Below are 20,855 nucleotides of genomic sequence, written 5' to 3'. Positions count from 1 at the left end.
GGTGCCCAAAACTGGACACAGTACTCCATGTGCGGTCTAACTAGGGATTTGTACAGAGGCAGTATAATGCTCTCATCATGTGTATCCAGACCTCTTTTAATGCACCCCATGATCCTGTTTGCCTTGGCAGCTGCTGCCTGGCACTGGCTGCTCCAGGTAAGTTTATCATTAACTAGGATCCCCAAGTCCTTCTCCCTGTCAGATTTACCCAGTGGTTTCCCATTCAGTGTGTAATGGTGATATTGATTCCTTCTTCCCATGTGTATAACCTTACATTTATCATTGTTAAACCTCATCTGCCACCTTTCAGCCCAAGTTTCCAACTTATCCAGATCCATCTGTAGCAGAATACTATCTTCTCTTGTATTAACTGCTTTACATAGTTTTGTATCATCTGCAAATATCGATATTTTGCTGTGTAAACCTCCTACCAGATCATTAATGAATATGTTGAAGAGAACAGGTCCCAATACTGACCCCTGCGGTACCCCACTGGTCACAGCGACCCAGTTAGAGACTATACCATTTATAACCACCCTCTGCTTTCTATCACTAAGCCAGTTACTAACCCATTTACACACATTTTCCCCACAGACCAAGCATTCTCATTTTGTGTACCAACCTCTTGTGCGGCACGGTATCAAACGCTTTGGAAAAATCGAGATATACCACGTCCAATGACTCACCGTGGTCCAGCCTATAGCTTACCTCTTCATAAAAACTGATTAGATTGGTTTGACAGGAGCGATTTCTCATAAACCCATGCTGATATGGAGTTAAACAGTTATTCTCATTGAGATAATCCAGAATAACATCCTTCAGAAACCCTTCAAATATTTTACCAACAATAGAGGTTAGACTTACTGGCCTATAATTTCCAGGTTCACTTTTAGAGCCCTTTTTGAATATTGGCACCACATTTGCTATGCGCCAGTCCTGCGGAACAGATCCTGTCGCTATAGAGTCCCTAAAAATAAGAAATAATGGTTTATCTATTACATTACTTAGTTCCCTTAGTACTCGTGGGTGTATGCCATCCGGACCCGGAGATTTATCTATTTTAATCTTATTTAGCCGATTTCGCACCTCTTCTTGGGTTAGATTGGTGACCCTTAATATAGGGTTTTCATTGTTTCTTGGGATTTCACCTAGCATTTCATTTTCCACCGTGAATACCGTGGAGAAGAAGGTGTTTAATATGTTAGCTTTTTCCTCGTCATCTACAACCATTCTTTCCTCACTATTTTTTAAGGGGCCTACATTTTCAGTTTTTATTCTTTTACTATTGATATAGTTGAAGAACAGTTTGGGATTAGTTTTACTCTCCTTAGCAATGTGCTTCTCTGTTTCCTTTTTGGCAGCTTTAATTAGTTTTTTAGATAAAGTATTTTTCTCCCTATAGTTTTTTAGAGCTTCAATGGTGCCATCCTGCTTTAGTAGTGCAAATGCTTTCTTTTTACTGTTAATTGCCTGTCTTACTTCTTTGTTTAGCCACATTGGGTTTTTCCTATTTCTAGTCCTTTTATTCCCACAAGGTATAAACCGCTTACACTGCCTATTTAGGATGTTCTTAAACATTTCCCATTTATTATCTGTATTCTTATTTCTGACGATATTGTCCCAGTCTACCAGATTAAGGGCATCTCTAAGCTGGTCAAACTTTGCCTTCCTAAAGTTCAGTGTTTTTGTGACTCCCTGACAAGTCCCCCTAGTGAAAGACAGGTGAAACTGTACAATATTGTGGTCGCTATTTCCTAGATGCCCAACCACCTGCAGATTTGTTATTCTGTCAGGTCTATTAGATAGTATTAGGTCTAAAAGTGCTGCTCCTCTGGTTGGATTCTGCACCAATTGTGAAAGATAATTTTTCTTGGTTATTAGCAGAAACCTGTTGCCTTTATGGGTTTCACAGGTTTCTGTTTCCCAGTTAATATCCGGGTAGTTAAAGTCCCCCATAACCAGGACCTCATTATGGGTTGCAGCTTCATCTATCTGCTTTAGAAGTAGACTTTCCATGGTTTCTGTTATATTTGGGGGTTTGTAACAGACCCCAATGAGAATTTTGTCACCATTTTTCCCTCCATGAATTTCGACCCATATGGACTCGACATCCTCATTTCCTTCGCTAATATCCTCCCTTAAAGTGGACTTTAGACAAGACTTTACATAGAGACAAACCCCTCCTCCTCTCCGATTTTTACGATCCTTTCTAAACAGACTGTAACCCTGTAAGTTAACTGCCCAGTCATAGCTTTCATCTAACCATGTCTCGGTTATTCCCACTATGTCATAGTTACCTGCAGATATTTCTGCTTCTAGTTCTTCCATCTTGTTTGTCAGGCTTCTGGCGTTTGCGAGCATGCAGTTTAGAGGATTTTGTTTTGTTCCAATCTCCTCGCTGTGGATTGTTTTAGAAATGTTCTTACCTCCCATCTGAGTACGTTTTCCTGGGTCTTCTTTGTTCAAGTCTAATGTTTTTCTTCCCGTCCCCTCTTCTTCTAGTTTAACGCCCTCCTGATGAGTGTAGCGAGTCTTCTGGCGAATGTGTGTTTCCCAGATTTGTTGAGGTGTAGTCCATCTCTGGCGAGGAGTCCATCGTACCAGTAATTCACACCGTGGTCCAGGAATCCGAATCCTTGTTGTCTGCACCATCGTCTTAGCCAGTTGTTTGCATCAAGGATCCTGTTCCATCTCCTGGTGCCATGCCCGTCTACTGGAAGGATAGAAGAAAAAACTACCTGTGCATCCAGTTCCTTTACTTTCTTCCCCAACTCTTCAAAGTCTTTGCAGATTGTCGGTAGGTCCTAACTTGCCGTGTCATTGGTGCCAACATGTATCAGAAGAAATGGGTGGACGTCCTTGGAGCTGAAGAGCTTTGGTATCCTATCGGTCACATCCTTGATCATCGCACCTGGAAGGCAGCATACTTCTCTTGCAGTTATGTCCGGTCTGCAGATGGCTGCTTCTGTGCCTCTCAGTAGTGAGTCTCCCACCACCACCACTCTTCGTTGCTTCTTGGCTGTACTTTTTGCTGTCACTTGTTGCTGTGTGCCCTTTTCTTTTTTGCTTGCTGGTATTGCTTCATCCTTAGGTGTGCCATCTTCATCCTCTACAAAGATTTGATATTGGTTCTTCAGTTGTGTGGTTGGTGATTTCTCCATGGTCTTCTTGCTTCTTTTGGTCACATGCTTCCACTCATCTGCTTTTGGAGGTTCTCTGACACTTTTTTCACCTTCTGTGACCAGTAGAGATGCTTCTGTTCTGTCTAGAAAGTCTTCATTCTCTTTGATGAGTTTCAAAGTTGCTATTCTTTCTTCCAGACCCCGCACCTTTTCTTCTAAAAGGGCCACTAGTTTACACTTCTGACAGGTGAAATTTGATTCTTCTTCTGGTCGGTCTGTGAACATGTAGCACATGCTGCAGCTCACCATGTAGGTTGTCACATCTGCCATGTTGCTCCTAGATCCTGCTGACTTGCTGTGTGTTTTCCTTCTTGTGTAATCTACTCAGCCAAGCTCTCTTGCAATAATATCCTACAGGCAAAAATTCGGCGCGTGGTTTGGTGATGCTTTCCAAGCAGCTGGTCCCGGCTGTACCCAACAATCTTCTAGCTTAGGGAGACTTCGCTTTTCCCAGAAGGCACCTAGAATATGCAAATTAGCCTCCTCAAGCTTGAATCCCTGGTTTGGCGATGCTTTCCAAGCAGCTGGTCCCGGCTGTACCCAACGATCTTCTAGCTTAGGGAGACTTCGCTTTTCCCAGAAGGCACCTGGAATATGCAAATTAGCCTCCTCAAGCTTGAATCCCTGGTTTGGCGATGCTTTCCAAGCAGCTGGTCCCGGCTGTACCCAACGATCTTCTAGCTTAGGGAGACTTCGCTTTTCCCAGAAGGCACCTGGAATATGCAAATTAGCCTCCTCAAGCTTGAATCCCTGGTTTGGTGATGCTTTCCAAGCAGCTGGTCCCGGCTGTACCCAACGATCTTCTAGCTTAGGGAGACTTCGCTTTTCCCAGAAGGCACCTGGAATATGCAAATTAGCCTCCTCAAGCTTGAATCCCTGGTTTCCAGCATGTCCAGGAGGGGGCCTTCCTCCCAGTGTTCGGGCAGGCAGCAGACCTGTAGGATGTAGGCTTCAGGATCATGATGAGCCTTCAAATCCCCAAATCAGTACCCAATAAAATATCAGTGGGCAAGTTATCGGAAAGCCCCACTTCCTTCACCCTGCTTCCGGCACCCTAATCTATATACACCCAAGCTATTGGCAGGGGACAGTGGATGCCCCCAATCCTGGAGACAGTCAGGGTTTTCCCCAGAATAATCTCTTCAGGGGCCGCGAGTTCGGGTCGGATGAGGGTTCGTTCACCCCCGGTGTCCTTCCAAGTGTGGTGAAATTGCAAAAAAGTGCAATCCCACACTTTATTTTTGGTTTGGCTTTTTTGTTAGGTTCACTAAATGCTAAAACTGACCTGCCATTATGATTTTCCAGGTCATTACGAATTCATGGATTCCAAACATGGTATGGTTCTTTTTTCATCTAAGTGGTGAAAAAAAATCCAAACTTTGCTAAAAAAAAATAAATAAAAAAAATTGTCCAATATTCCAATACCTGTAGCGTCTCCATTTTTCGTGATCTCTGGTTGGTTGAAGCCTTATTTTTTGCACACCAAGCTGACATTTTTAATGATTCTATCTTGGTGTGGATATGATCTTTTGATCGCCTGTTATTTCATTTTAATGCAATATTGTGGCGACCAAAATAATATAATTCTGGCGTTTTGACTTTTTTTTTTCTTGCTACGCCATTTAGTAATCAGGTTAATCCTTTGTCTTATTGATAGATCGGGTGATTGTGAACGCAGCAATACCAAATATGTATAAGTTTGATTTTATTTTTATTGTTTTGTTTTAAATGGGGCAAAAGGGGGGAGATTTTACATAGAGGCGATAGTCAGATCGCCTCTGTCGTAGAGTTGCTGACTTGCTATTACTGCCGACCACTGGGTGGCGCTCACAGCAATCCGGCATTGACGACCAAAGAGGTCTCCAGGAGACCTCAGGTTGTCATGCTGACACACCGGTGACCCGCGATCACATGATGCAGGTCACCGGTGTGCATATTTCCAATGTGATTGACGGAAGCGCCATTTAAATGCCACTGTCAGTGTTTGACAAAGGCATTTAACTAGTTAATAGCCGAGGGTGGATGGTGATTCCACCTGTGGCTATTGCGGGCACATTTCAGCTGTTCAAAACAGCTGACGTCCCTGGAAAGATGTGGGCTCACCGCCGGAGCCCACATCAGAGGTAGGGATACCGACATCGGCGTACGGTTATGCCCAATGTCTGTGAGGGGTTAATATACACATGCTGAAAACTAATCTTGACTGAATCTTGCTCATATACAAACAGTGTATATGGTTCTCTTCTAACAATCCTCATACCTTTTGGAAGTAAAACATTTTCAGCATACATTCATTGCTGCTTAATAAAAGTAGGAACACCTCCAATAACTGCACACAGATCTATAAGATGAAAAAAGTAAGCAATTAGTATGTTAGAAAGCTGTGTTATGCATTATAGCACAATAAATTGGCTTCATTCACATAAATCCATTTAAAACAAAAAAAAACAGCTGGAAGGGTTTAAATGAAATGATTTAGGAAGCCGCAAACCTCGTCGCTACATAAAGTATTCTACAATAGTGTTGCTCTCTTGTGAAAAAGGGTATGTATCATAATCCTACAAAACTGTGCCATTACACCTTTTGCCTAATTGGATTTCTACCCTGGGATCATATACTTTAAATAGACTGCCATATAGCATTGGGACATCATTGGATTGTGTCTTGGGTATAGATGGAAGACACTGCTGCACAGATAAGCCAGCCCAGAGTCTTAAGTATTTGAAAGAATACCAATTCTGCTTTTGTACTATTTAGAAGGCACAGCCAAGGATGGAAAAATCCCAAATCAGCTTTTTAGAGTGTACTGAATATATTTTCTGATAATAATATTTGGCTACCTGAATGCTTACTGTGTCCATTTATTTATGTTTTGGATGTCCCAGTTTTGCTCGTAAAGCTGTGGTACTTCTGGATAAAAAGCAACTTTAAATTTCAGACAAATTTGTATCTAAAAACTTGTATACACAGGAAAAAATGTATATCTTTGGAGAACACAATCCTAGAAGACTGTCAAGCCTGAATAAATCCTAGTACCGTATATTATCTTATTATTGAATCAAGGTTTATTTTTACATAATCATACATCAATTATTTAGCATTTGACTAACCTCAATTATCGTACTCCTTAACCCAGTAAAATCGCATTTATTTATTGATTCTGGACAATACTAGTATCTTCTCATTCACCCTATTTTTTGAATCTTTTGCAGGCAGACACTGCTATAGACACAATTGTCTTTTATACAAAATATATGCATATTTATGCAATAGCAAAAGACTCATTGCATATTCTTTATCTTATTGTATATATTTTTCTTTTTTCTATATTTTTCCGATATATATATTTTTTCTCGTGATATTTGTTATTTGTTTAAGGTATTTTTCCCTTTTTTCCTTTTTTTTTTGGGGTGTTTGGCTTTGTTTTTGGGACATTTTCTTTATTCTATCCCTATTTAGGGACTTTTTAGGGCTTCTAGGGTCAGTCGACGTTGAGTGGGGGCGCCTACCCCCACTGCCAGGCAGGACTTCCGTCAGGGATTTTCTAGGTTTTTTTCTAGGGTTCCCTATTTAGGGTCTTCTAGGGATTCCCTAGGGTGAGTCGACATTGAGTGGGGGCGCCTACCGCAGTAACTTAGGGTGCCAACCTCCACTGCTAGGTAGGTCTCAGTGTAGGTACTCCCTAGGGCCCTACAGGAACATAATTATATGTTTGTTTTATTTTTGTAGTTTATGGAAAGAGTACTTTTTTAGTGAGTATTAATAAAGGTTATATTTTAGGTATCCTTGTTACTTTTGGGTTTTTTGAGTTGGTCTAGGTTTCCGTATATATTTTGAGTTAGGTTGTGTCATACATCAATTATTACCATGATGTCTAAAACTGCCTCTATATACTGTATTACTAAAGTTTAGTGATGAGCGAACATGCTTGGATAAGGGGTTATCAGAGCACGCTCGTGTGTTAACAAGGTGTCTTTGGCATGCTTGAATAATATGTTTGAGTCACTGTACCTGCATGTCTCATGGCTGTTCAACAGCTGCAAAACAGGCAATCCCTGCCTGTGTTGTCTGTTGAACAGCCGAGATATGCAGCCGTGGGCACTCAAACATATTTTTTGAGCATGCCAAAGACACTCTGTAAGTGTTTAGCTAGTTAGCTGGGCTGTTTTATGTCAGTCAGATAGTTTAGCTAGCTAGTGTCCAGTGTGGTTGTTAAATTTACCTTCCAGCACTTTTTTTCTTTTTGGGGGGCACAGACAAAGCCAGCAGGACACATGTCCTACAAGTGTGTTGTGCACTGCTTGTATTGTGCTCCATGCACGAGCATAGCATTCTAAATAATATTTTTTCACTAGCGAAGTGTGAAACAGCCTGCTGTATCCCAAATTGTCATTTAGTGCTGTGGTGACGTGAAACTGTCTGCAGACCTAAGGCACATTAAAAATAATTATAATAATTTAGTTGCAAAAAGTTAGACAGCCCGCCGTATCACACTTTGTCATTTTGTTGGGTTGAAATTAAGCTGTTTGCAGATCTCATGCACATAACCAAAAACATTTTTCTGTTTGTAAACGTCATACAGTAGGGGACCTAACTATTAAATACTTTGTAGCATCTAGTGTTATAGAGACCTGATCCAGAGGCCACCCAAAAATTCCTGTTTTCCTAATGTCATACAGTAGGGGACATCTGACTTTCAAATTGTTTGTAGCATATCTTCTTTCTCATACAGGCCTCTTCCACACTGAAACAATCCTTTCTTCTGTGGCTAACACAATACAACACGCCATATTTCACCTTGAAATTTACTGCCGCTGAAATTCAGCTGTTTGCAGAGGTGATGCAGAGTTTAAAATCTAATTTTGTTGCTAATACTGTGGTCCTACCACACTATCTGAGCAACATGCCTGGGAAAAAGCGAGGCTGTGGTGGAAGGAGAATTAGGCTTGATGTTCAAGGTGTACAGTATGTGGGGTAGGTGGTAAGGTTAGTGAAAGCACTACTGACTTAACAACGTTATGTCCTATGCAAAGACATCTGAAAACTTTTGTTACTGGACTGGCTACTCCACTATCTTTGTTTGGCAGACACACAGTGGTACGCCTTGTTGATAAGGCCAGAAAGAGCATGTGCAGTCCTGAGATAGCAACCAAATTCCCCTTGCTTCCTTCCAAGTCCCAACTCTCCAACCGCACAACAGACTGTACGGATCCAAAGATGGGTGAGTCTCAAGAGCTGTTCACACATTCTATGCCATGATCATCAGAAGTGTACTCAAAAGAGTTCAAGAGGAGGAAAACTGCACCGATGCCCAACATTTTTTTAGCTTAGATTCAGGGCAGGAATAAGTAGGGTCCGAGCAGCATCCTGACCCTTGTCATCAGATGTTGACCCCTGGGAGGAGGTGATCCTGATGAGACTCAGATATCTGAGGCTCACGCAGACTATTCTATGCTATTAGGGCAGAAAGATGAGGAGGATGACTCCAAGGGTGAGGAATGTGATAACTCAGGATGATGATCATGAGGTGGTAGATCCCAATTGGTGTGAACATAGAGGCACACAGCTGAGTAGTTCATCTGAGGAGGAAGACGAGGTTGCTTTGCGCCGTACGTCACAGACACGTAGTAATGCAGCCATGACGAGCAATGCATTCTCAGCCACAACTGTGCCTGTGACCAGCAGCATCATTGGGTCTTCAGCTCGCAGGGATGGCAATCATGTCAATGGGAGGCAAAAACAAACACATGCACAACACTTGATAGTGGCCACAAATGCTACCAAAACACATCAAATGAGGGACAGACACCAGGAAAGTGGCCTCAATTCACCCGCAGTAGAAAATTTAGCATGGCACTGCAGCAATCAGCCAGGCATGAGGTATCGGGTCTGGGACAGCATTTACAGCTTTCAACTGAACGAGGTGGGTGAGGGATCGGTGTATGTTTCCTTTGCTGGGAGGCCTGATACCACATGCAACAACTCTACCTGCTTTCAGGTGGCACAAATATCAGATTTGTAGACTACAATTTTCAGAAAATTGTAAGGATAGTAACCTGGGTAGTTGAGTCCAAGGAAGTGGAAGCCTGACTGTGTTGGAGGCCTACTGCTACAGGCAACATGCATGAAGAAGAATCAACCAGGAGTGTTCACATTTCCAAAAATTATTGGCAGACCGTACCAAAGTGGCATGAATTTCACCACAGTAGAAATAGAATAACAGGGACTGACAGGTCTTCCACTACACCCAATCCAGCAGATGGACACCCAACCAGGAGTGTTCACATGTAAACAAATGAGGGCCTTACACCACCAGCATACATTTCACGAGAGTAGAAATAGTATAATTGGTACCGACATGTCTTCCACTACAGCTAACTCAGCTGATGTAGACCAACCATGACTGTTCATATTTCCACAAATTTGTGTTAACATCAGCAGTAGCAGCAGCAACAGCAGGCACAGAAGCCGCTCTAAAGATATCACAGAGTAGTTGCGCAACATTAATGCAGCATACTAAAAATGCAATATCGTCTAGTCTGCACAGTCTGCGATTAAGGTCCAAAAGTCCTTGGAGATCGATAACTTGTTCATCTTGATGAAAGTTAGGTGGTAAACATTTTCAGGGGACAGCCGGCTGCGCTTATCCATCAGGATACCACCAGCAGCACTGAAGACATATTCTGAGAGAATGCTGGCTGCCGGGCAAGATAAAACTTCCAAGGCATGCTAGGCGAACTCAGGCCACTCATCCATTTTGGAAGACCAAAATGTGATTGTGTCCAAACTCTTCCTGATGGTATTGATATTCAGATCTAGATACTTCTGCACCAGCCTCTTAATTTCACCATGCGTAAGACTTGGACTCTGTTGTGCTGGTGCACAAGCTGGTCTAAAAAACTGCCACTTAAACCACTGCTGCTGCGGCTACTGTTTTGGCATTGTTGAATTGATGTGCTGGAAGTTGGAAATCTAGAGCTACGATGCGAACTGTGTGCTTCACTGTTGTCTTGGGGAAAGCTCTCTTAAGATTGTGTGAAAGCGTGTTTCCATACTACAGCATTCACAGGTCCCTTTCCAGGGCAGGAAGCATCTGGCAAAATTTGATTTTATAATGTGGATCTAACAGAGTGGCAACCCAGTAGTCAGCAGTATTCTTCCTAATCATAAGTATATGGGGATCATGTTGCAGATAGTGCAGCAAGAAGGCAGTCATATGTCGGGCTCTACCATGAGGTCCAAACCCATTCTGTGTTGGTGGCTGGGTAATAATGATGCTTGTTTCCTCCATCCCCTCCCACCAACCACAAACAGCAGAGAGGGGATAATTATCTTCTTCCTCTGACAGTTTGACTTATTACCATCCCCATCGATTGCAGTAATCTACCCTCCCTTGGTACCCAAATGTGTGACGACAATTTGGAACATAGAGACAATGTTATCCCTTCCGCATCCTCCCCCGCTTCCTCCTCTTCTTCTGGAACCACTATCTCCTCCCACAGTCTATTCAAAGTCTGCTCCAGCATATATGATGGTGTCATCAGCGCTACCCATTTTAGTAGCCATTTTTAAACTTTGCAGAAGGGTGCAGAGGTCCTTAATCTGTGCTCACTCCATAAACGTGATATGCACCACGTCCGTACTGCATTGGCCCAAGCTATACGACATGACATACTGCGTCAGGGCTCATTGCTGCTGCCACAATCGCTGCAACATGTGCAGAATGCAATTCCACCATGTCGGCACATGGCATATCGGCCAATTAAGTGGCATGGATAAAGACCTCTGTATCGATGCAAGTCAATGACCTGAGGGGTGTGAATGGAGAAAAGAGCAAACAGCCAGGATATTGGTGGATAAAGAGCTGTACCACCAGGTTGAGAACATGAGCCATGCAAAGCACATGTGTGAGCTTGCCTCGCCATAAAGCCGCCACCAGGTTCGCACCATTATTGGACCCAGCCTTCCCTGGATGCAGCTACAGTGGAGACAGCATATCTATTTTAACACTGCCTGATTGCGGTGAGCCTTGACTGCGCAGTATGGAAATGGTGGGGATTTGCTTTGCACTGTTGGAATGCATGCCTTGTTAAGGCAAAGTTTTAGGGTGCAGGTGGAGGCCCTAGAGGAGATAGGAGGCAGAAGCAGTGGATGAAGTGTTCAATGTAGAGGTTTGTCCTACAAGCCTTGGGGATTCCAAGACTTGTAGAGCAGTGCCTGCCCCCACAGCCAATAATCACACAGTGCCCAGTCTGTGAGATGCAATGCCCTTGGCCATGCATTCTCCTCCAAGTGTCTGTGGTGAAATGCACCCTGGCAGACATAGACTTAGTCAAGGAATGGGTGATGTTGTCTGTGACATACTGGTATAGTGAGGGCACAGTTTTGTTCGAAAACTAATGGGGCCTGGGCAATTGGTACTGGGGGACTGTGACTGCTATCAGCTTTTTTATAAACCATTTGTATCTACCAGGTGGAATGGCAGCATTTCCATGGCCAACAGATTGGAGATGGTGGAGTCCAATCTTTAAGCTTTGTCATGCGTAAGAGGAAACAATCTTTTACGTGACCACAACTGTGGTACCACGAGCTGGCTGCAGTGCTGAGAGAGGGCAGAGCATGGTGAACTGGACAAACTGCTGGACAGTGAGAGAGGTGCAGGCGGAGATGTTATGGTAGATTGCGAAAGTTGTTGTACGCTCGTTCTGATGTGAGTCTAAAACAGCAGCCATATCCACATCCGATACAGCTGACAGCAGGCTCTGAGTGACTGGAGTGTGTAAAGAAACAGAGGTTCTGCGGTAGAAGACCTGTGTCTCAAAAGTTGGTATGGTATCAGAGGAGGAGGAAGAAGCAGCAGATGCAAATGATGGGGCAACTGATGGTTGAGGTCCGCTGGTCTGCATTTTTGTGCTGTGAGATTCCCAGAGTAACGCATGTTGATTGCACTTGTGAAGGTTCATACATGTAGTAGTCAAATTATTGCACTTTTTACCTCTACTCAGGTTTTTTTTTTTGCAAAGTTGGCAGATTACGTGAGTTGACTCATCCTTTGCAGTGTCAAAAAAGGTTAGGTTATGTTCGGCGAATATTCGACAAATTAATCTGCGAATCTTGCAATATCGGCGATTGTAATGCAAACTGAACATTGAAGTATTCGCTCATCTTTACTCATCACTACAAAAGTTCAATTTTACCCATTTTATTTTTCAAATAGTTGAATACTGGATTTTGCGGTTTATTCTGAGTGTAGCATATTATAGGGCACAAGACCTTGATTCCAGGGATGTGTCACTTATTAGGCTGTATGCTATAGTTTCAATGCAAAGAGTACTTTATCATCAGAAGATGACTACAGCTCATAGGACCAGCAGTCCAGCTAATCCGTCTATCCCCGCCCTCAACACGGATTGGTAGCTTGTTCACAATGTACAGTGTACACAGGAAGCTGCCAGTCAGGGGTCTGGACTGGTTTATACACAGAGCAGAAGAATTACAGGTGCTTCTCACAAATGTAGAATGAAGTTTCCATATTGTTCGGCGTATAAGACGACTTTTGACCCCTAAAAATTGTCCCAAAAGTCGGGGGTCGTATTATACGCCGGGTACGGCGTGTGCAGGGAGTGATCCTGGATGTCGGCGTGTGGTTCCCAGGGTCTGGAGGAGAGGATACTCTCCTTCAGGCCCTGGGATCCATATTCATGTAAAAAATAAATAATAAAAATAAAAAACATGGATATACTCACCCTCGGACGGCCCCTGGCTCACGGCGCTGCTAGCGTCTCCCTCCGTTCCTGAGAATGCAGAGAGTGAAGGACCTTCGATGACGTTGCGGTCAGGTGACCGGTCACCTGACTGCTCATGTGACCGCGACGTCATCGAAGGTCCTTCACTCTATGCATTCTCAGGAACGGAGGGAGACGCTAGCAGCGCTGTGAGCCAGGGGCCGTCCGAGGGTAAGTATATCCATGTTTTTTATTTTTATTCTTTATTTTTTACATGAGTATGGATCCCAGGGCCTGAAAGAGAGTATCCTCTCCTCCAGACCCTGGGAACCACACGCCGTATAAGATGACTGGGCGTATAAGATGACCCCTGTCTTATACAGTGGGCATATCCCAAATTCCATATTTTATATGGAAAAGTTGGGGGTCGTCTTATACGCCCAGTCGTCTTATACACCAGAAAATACGGTAATTTATTTCAGTTCTTCAATCCAAAAAGGGAAACTCCTTTATTATATAGTCCTTACAAACAGAGTGATTTACAGTGGGTACGGAAACTATTCAGACCCCTTTAAATTTTTCACTCTTTGTTTCATTGCAGCCTTTTGATAAATTAAAAAAAGTTCATTTTTTCTCATTGATGTACACTCTGCACCCCATCTTGACTGAAAAAACCAGAAATGTAGAAATTTTTGCATATTTATTAAAAAAAGAAAAACTGTAATATCACACAGTCATAAGTATTCAGCCCCTTTGCTCAGTATTGAGTAGAAGCACCTTTTGAGGTAATACAGCCATGAGTCTTCTTGGGAATGATGCAACAAGTTTTTCACACCTGAATTTGGGGCTCCTCTGACATTCTTCCTTGCAGATCCTCTCCAGCTCCGTCAGGTTGAATGGTGAACGTTGGTGGACAGCCATTTTCAGGTCTCTCCAGAAATGCTCAATTGGGTTTAGGTCAGGGCTCTGGCTGGGCCAGTAAAGAATGGTCACAGAGTTATTCTGAAGCCACTAATTTGATATTTTAGCAGTGTGCTTAGGGTCATTGTCTTGTTGGAAGGTGAACCTTCGTCCAAGTCTGAGGTCCAGAGCACTCTGGAAGAGGTTTTAATCTAGGATGAAACCTAGGCTTCCATTACACCTCAAAAGTGCTACAGGCTGATCGCCTCCATGCCACGCTGCATTGATGCCATAATTGATACAAAAGGAGCACCAACCAAGTACTGAGTGCATTTACTGAACATACATTTCAGTAGGCCAAGATTTCACATTTTAAAATCCTTTTTCAAGCTGGTGTAATAAAGCATTCTAATTTACTGAGATAATGACTTTTGGGTTTTCATTGGCTGTAAGCCATAATCATCAACATTAACAGAAATAAACACTTGAAATAGATCATCTGTTTGTAATGACTCTATATAATATGAGTTTCACTTTATGTATTTAAGAACTGAAATTAGCTTTTTGATATTCTAATTTTGTTAGAAGCACTAGCTCTGTTAAATCCACATTTAGACAAAACCGGTATTCTTTGTAAACTACACCAAACCGTGAGAGCTCCCTCAGATCAGGCTTTTTAACCCTATATTGTGCTGACAAATTCCCTTTAAATTTGGGAACTAACTATATCTTTGCTGTTGTTGGTACTTGCAGCCATAGGAGCAACGTATATTGGGTTTTCCTGAGTTTTGTTTCAAATTATTAATTCTAAAATTCAATAAAATGTAGAATTAGATAGTGTTTTTTACTGGCGAATGTTTTCAGGTTTGTATATTCATTCTAGTTCTGTGCTTATTTTCTGTTTTCCCAAAAGACAATTTGTACAATAAATGAAATCTACATCAAACACGGGCGGTATCGCTACACACCAGGGAGAGAACACACGCAGTACAGGCAGTGCTTCATTTCTTTTGTGTACTCTGTGCTGGATGTAGGTCACCACACAAGTAGAGCGCATGAAGCGTCCCTGAATCTAGGATTCCTAATTTCATCTCCTGAGGCTTGTCTTCGGAGTGACTAAATTATCTAGTCATGGTTGTTCTATTTTTAGTGATGGTGGTTTGTGCACTCAGCTTCAACATCAAGGCCACGTCCAACAGATACGTAATTTAGCTTGTTTTGTGGTAGAGGAGTTTAGAATAACCGTTCTACAAAGTGCACAGGATTCTGTAACAGTGAAAGTTGAAGTTTGTCTGTATTGATGCACCATGACACTGAAAATTAGATTGTTTTATGTGTTAATTGATTTTTGTTTTTTACTAATTGGCTCTCACAGAAAAAAATAACTTACACTCAATTAGTGATGAGTGAGCACTCATTGTGTCCTAATCGAGTATTTTTGGCTTGCTTAAAAAAAAATGCTTCAGTTTCCGCCTCTGCATATCTCACAACTGTTCAACAGCTGCAACACATGAAGGGATGTTTGTTAGGCAATCTCTGCATGTGTTGAGGCTGTGGAACAGCCGTGAGACATGCGTCAGCGGTGACTCAAGCATTTTTTTCGAACCCGTTAAAAATACTTGATTAGGACCTAGACTTTTTCCATGAAACATTAACTGTAAGGCCGGGGTCACACTTGCGAGTGTAATGTGAGAAACTCGCATGAGTCTCTCTCATCAATACCCGGCACTGCTGCCGGCACTCGGGACTGGAGCGTGCGGCTGCATGTATTTCTTTGCAGCTGACCGTTCCATTCCCGAGTGCCGGGTATTGATGCGAGAGACTCGTGTGAGTTTCTCGCATTGGTCTCACAGGTGTGACCCTGGCCTAAGTGTATATTCACACATGTTTTTCAGCATAAAAATTGTATTGCGTTGGCAGTAAAACCCCTATGTACATTATGCATGTTTTTGATACATAATACATGTATTTATTTATGCATTTTGTTGCCTTTGTCATGCATTCAATTGAATGGGTAAAAAACACAGAAAAACTGCTAAAATAATTGACATACTGTGGATCTTTAAAATATGCACCGCAGTTAAATGAATGGAAAAAGAAATTCGCATCATTTGAATAAGGGTTTAGAAATCTCGTTCATTTTGTGCTACTGTAAAATGCTGCATTTTATCCACATGAAAAAATGCAGCAAAAACTCCAAATGTACGAGTTGTGAACGTACCCTAAGACTATGCTTCACAGAGAACTAGTACTTCCCTCACGCAGCCTACTGTTACGGACAGTGGATAAAACTAAACTAAAATCCAAATCTAAAAGGTTAGATGAGATGTCATTAATAAGGTTTTAAACTAAAGAGTTGAAAGAACAAAAAGTGCATTAGAGTCTTAGCCAGATAATGTGTTGGGAAAATATGGGCAAACACAATTCAGGTCGGGTTGTGTGCTCACAACCATTAAAAAGGCATAGGCTGCTGAAGACCCACAGTAATAGAAGCAAAACGAAAATGTAATCAAATGGGTTAAAACTGCGATGCTGTTGGAAGGATGGTGAGCAGACTGGAATCCAAGAACTGTGGTTTATTGGTCAACGCGTTTCAAAGAATTCTTCATCAGGGTAACCCTGTGCGATGTAGCCTGTCCTGATGAAGAGGCTTGATACTTTGAAACGCGTTGACCAATAAAGCACAATTATTGGATTCCATTGTCATAATCATTCTTTCGATGGCAACGCAGTTTTAACCAATTTGATTTCAGTTCTTTTAATGAATCAGGTTTTAAAAGCTTCTTAATTTGTTCATTCCGTTTCAGTGTGAAATAGAAGCTATTTGCTTCCTTACCTTGATAAGACATTACCTAAGAGATATAATCGAAAAAAGACATGGATTTGTACAGAGAAAAAGTCAAAGAACTGCATTTGTTTTTCCTCAGGCGGTTGGTGGACCGACTAGAGGATATGAGGAAGACTGTGACGGGTGATGGTGTTAATCGTTGCATTCTTTGTGGAGAGCAGTTGGGCTTGCCTGGATCAAAGTGTGTTGTCTGTGAAGACTGCAAAAAGGTCATTATCATTATTGTCATTATCAGCAGCATAAGATTTTCTGATTAAAGCCTTTTCAAAATTTCAATATTTTTGAAAGTTATTTTATACAATGTTTCTTAAAGAATGTTCTCTGTAATTTCATGTACAGGCAGGAACATGGCTAGTACAATGTGTGTGGGGAAATAAAAGCAGAGATGTATAGCTCCAATAATGAGTTTATGGGTCACTTTCAGGAGTAAATATTAGCTATTAGCAACAGAAACCTGGAGAATTTAAGGATAAATAAATAATGTGCGTTTTTTTTAAATTTGTTTAGAAAACTTAAAAGCAATATCTGTCTATTACAGGGTTTTACGATCTAGCTTATGTCACTGCTACTCTTCCTACTACTTCTAATGCTAATTTAGGATATTGTACTTGATTTTAACAGAATGTTTGCACAAAGTGTGGAGTCCAGACCAACAGTCGCCCCCATTCTATCTGGCTTTGCAAAATATGTAGTGAGCAGCGTGAGGTAAGTGGAATATATACAAGTCCTGAATTGTACACTTAGGGTATGTTTCCACATTCCGGAATCCCAGTGATTTGGACGCAGTGGATACCCCGCTCAGCCCAAAGTGCCATCCCCTGTTGTACGCGCGGTGATTCCGGATGTGTTCATTGTGTTCCGGAATCACCGCATGGTATACATAGACTGTGTTAGTTATCTTGCGAATACAGAGCGTCTCCGCAAGATAGACATGCTGCGGTCTATAAAGACACGCCACATGTCTGGTTACGCAGGGCCGCTGAATGTGGCCCTGCACACATAGTGGAGACAGGATTTCATAAAATCCCCTCCACCATGCTGTTACATTGGAATGCTGCGGATTGGACGCTGCGGCTGTACGCAGCGTCCAATCCGAAGCAAATACTGAAGGTTTCCTGAACGTGGAAACATACCCTTAAAGAATATGCTCCACATCCCAATACTGACTGCAGCAGCATTTTTGTTATGTTGTCATTTTCCAATGGTAAACAATGAAAAACTCAAATTTAAGTTTAGTTGAAATTGACTTACAAATAATAGCAAATTGGTAAATTATAAATATCTTAAATATTCTCCATTTGAAAAGCAATATTTTCCACGCTAATCCTTCTACTCCTTACAGATCAGAACTTACACAAATGTTGTTCATAGTCTAAATTAGGTTGTACAAGCTTACATTTCACATTTTCAAGTCTTACGGCAATATTATCTTTATACTGAATTTAAGCATTTTCCATCAGACTTTTTTGGGGTGGGGGGAGCAGAGGAGGGCTCTTAAAGCTTACATTTAATAGCTGCTTTCAAAAATGTTAATTGAATAGTAATAACAAGTATGGAGGTGATGCATGTTAGATAGCTACACATGTGAAAGGTTATGTTGAGAAAGTTTTTGATCTCGGATCACCACAACGGTTATTTTCAGGCAAGAACCGGATCAGGCCTTAAAAGAGGCAGCAAATACTCTGAGGTTGCATTTAGGTAACAGTTTTTTGGTTCACAAACTGATCATTCATTGGATCTGTTAGACATACGCTGCCGAGCAGACTGCTTACCACTGTGCCAGGGAGTGATTACTGTACACTCATTCTGCAGTAAGTTGTGACTGTACCAGCTCTCTGTGCCACACCAATGACCAGAAGCAAGTGGCTATAGGGAGAATATAAGTTCATTTTCTCCCTGCAGTCACTGATCAAGTAAAACTCTAGAAGTACTCCATGATTTTAGCGCCATTTCCCAGCATTTTATCTCTAAGCCTGCAGGTACACAGCATTTCTGGACATGAACGATTCCCTTTATAGCAGAATTTCCTTGGGATGTCTGGCATCGCATAAAACCAGTTTATGTTTGAATGCTATAGAGCTAAAACTTTAGGCTTTCTGTAGTCTAAATATCTATCATAATATGATATTCCCATAATAAGTATTTATGGCATATCAACATAAATGTGTCATGTGTGTTATCATTATGAGGAATTACGTGTCTTATCTTTTCGCCAGCCATGTATGACTTTAGGCTCAGACTGGATTGTCACTGTGTGCTGAAGGGAATGAAATGCCATTCCCCAAATATAATGAGTACACATTTACATTTTTCCTAATATCTTCAGGTATGGAAAAGATCTGGAGCATGGTTCTTTAAAGGCTTTCCAAAACATGTACTTCCACAACCAATGCCAGTGAGCAAGCAAAAAACCCAGAATCCGCCAAATGACTCAACCACAACAGAAGCTCAAGCTCCAGATCAAAAACGCTACCCCCGTGGCCAAAGTCGAGGTAACAAAACCGTTGGATAACTTAAATGAATTTTTTGGTGCATACATTATGGAAAATATGGAAGTTCTTAAACTATTCGTATGAATGAATTAGCCAGTGTTTCTTTAACCCCTTTTCCCCAAAGTCTATTTCACCTTCCTGACCATGTTACAATACTGAACATTGTCTCTTTATGTGGGAATAACTCTGAAACGCTTCAATGAATCAGTGATTCTGAGACTGTTTTATTTGGTGACACGTTGTACTTTGTTAGTCGTATAGTTAAGTAAACATTTTTTGCCTTTTATTTGTGAAAATATCAGAATTTTGGTGAAAATGTCACAATTTTAAAACTTCAATTTTTTTATATCCTTAGTCTTGGAGAACAAATTATCGTAGAATAGTTTGAGGACTCCTAAAACAAAGCCCCTAAATGCTAGAAGAGCAGAATCTCCCTTCAAGTGACCCTATTTAGGAAATTACACCCCTATTTTGACTTCATGTGTGTTTGCCATAAACAAGCAACAGTGAATGTTGCTGAGTTTAAATTGCAAATCTGCCAGTGTAGTGCCTGCACATCATAGTGCCCAGCAATGCTGTAACTAGAGACCAATGGGCCCCGGTGTAAAATTTGGACCTAGGCCCCCTCACATCTTGGTCAGATGTATGGGCCCCTGTCGCATTCTAAATCCTCAAAGGACAACGAGTTGCACCTCCTCCCCCATTATGTAGTAATGTCCCCATCTAAGTCTTCTTTCTGGTATATAAAGTATGCCCCTCATCCTGTGCTCTATACTAGTATATATGCCCTCATCCTGGTGTATCTGATATATATGTTCCCCATTCTAGCCCCATCTTACTGTATATATCCCCCATCCTGCTATATATATCCTTTATCCTGGGTCCCATCCTGGTATATATCTCACCCATCCTAATAAATATGTCCCTGGTGGGTCACTGCACCACAATACACTTCAGCTAAATGTGCATCCGAGGATTCATATTCAGATGAGGTTTGCGCTCGTGATGGCTGTCCATTCATCCACACTGGCTTGTTTTCTGTCTCTACCTCTATGACTGCAATCGTTGCACCCCTTGTGCCCAGTACATTATCCTTAACTCATGTTTATGGAGACTTGCACCCCGTAAATTAAGCAGGTTCTCATCACTACAGGAATGTCAAATGTGGATGCTAACTGTGTTTTACGTACACTGTGGAACTCAGAAAGGAGGGGAGTATTTGGATTTTGGAGTGCAGAATTCACTGGATTTCTTTTGAAAGGAGCTATAGCACTTTTTCAGAGCCTTTTGGGCTACCAGTAACATGGAAGCCTCCTATTTTTCCATTGACGTATGATGGACCTGCGTAAGAGCTTTCTTTTTGTGTGGATTCAGTTGAAGCTTTTATTGGACTAGGACTTGGGGATCCTAGTTAATGATAAACTTACCTGATAAACTTACCTGGAGCAGCCAGTGCCAGGCAGCAGCTGCCAAGGCAAACAGGATCATGGGGTGCATTAAAAGAGGTCTGGATACACATGATGAGAGCATTATACTGCCTCTGTACAAATCCCTAGTTAGACCGCACATGGAGTACTGTGTCCAGTTTTGGGCACCGATGCTCAGGAAGGATATAATGGAACTAGAGAGAGTACAAAGGAGGGCAACAAAATTAATAAAGGGGATGGGAGAACTACAATACCCAGATAGATTAGCGAAATTAGGATTA

At 41.8% G+C, this 20,855-nt stretch overlaps 1 protein-coding gene across 1 annotated transcript in view; it reads left to right on the top strand.

The window, feature by feature from the left end:
- RPH3A (rabphilin 3A) overlaps window positions 1-20,855 on the top strand; it is a 507,416-nt gene that overhangs the window by 283,127 nt on the left and 203,434 nt on the right. Inside the window, exons 4-6 of the mRNA XM_069754762.1 lie at window positions 16,735-16,864; window positions 17,277-17,360; window positions 18,982-19,147. Of these exons, the coding sequence (XP_069610863.1) occupies window positions 16,735-16,864; window positions 17,277-17,360; window positions 18,982-19,147 (380 nt within the window). The remainder of the gene's footprint in view (window positions 1-16,734; window positions 16,865-17,276; window positions 17,361-18,981; window positions 19,148-20,855) is intronic.

The sequence above is a fragment of the Ranitomeya imitator genome, chromosome 1 (assembly GCF_032444005.1).
Source record: "Ranitomeya imitator isolate aRanImi1 chromosome 1, aRanImi1.pri, whole genome shotgun sequence".
NCBI classification, from domain to species: domain Eukaryota; kingdom Metazoa; phylum Chordata; class Amphibia; order Anura; family Dendrobatidae; genus Ranitomeya; species Ranitomeya imitator.
This window is presented reverse-complemented; position numbering and strand designations above follow the sequence as displayed.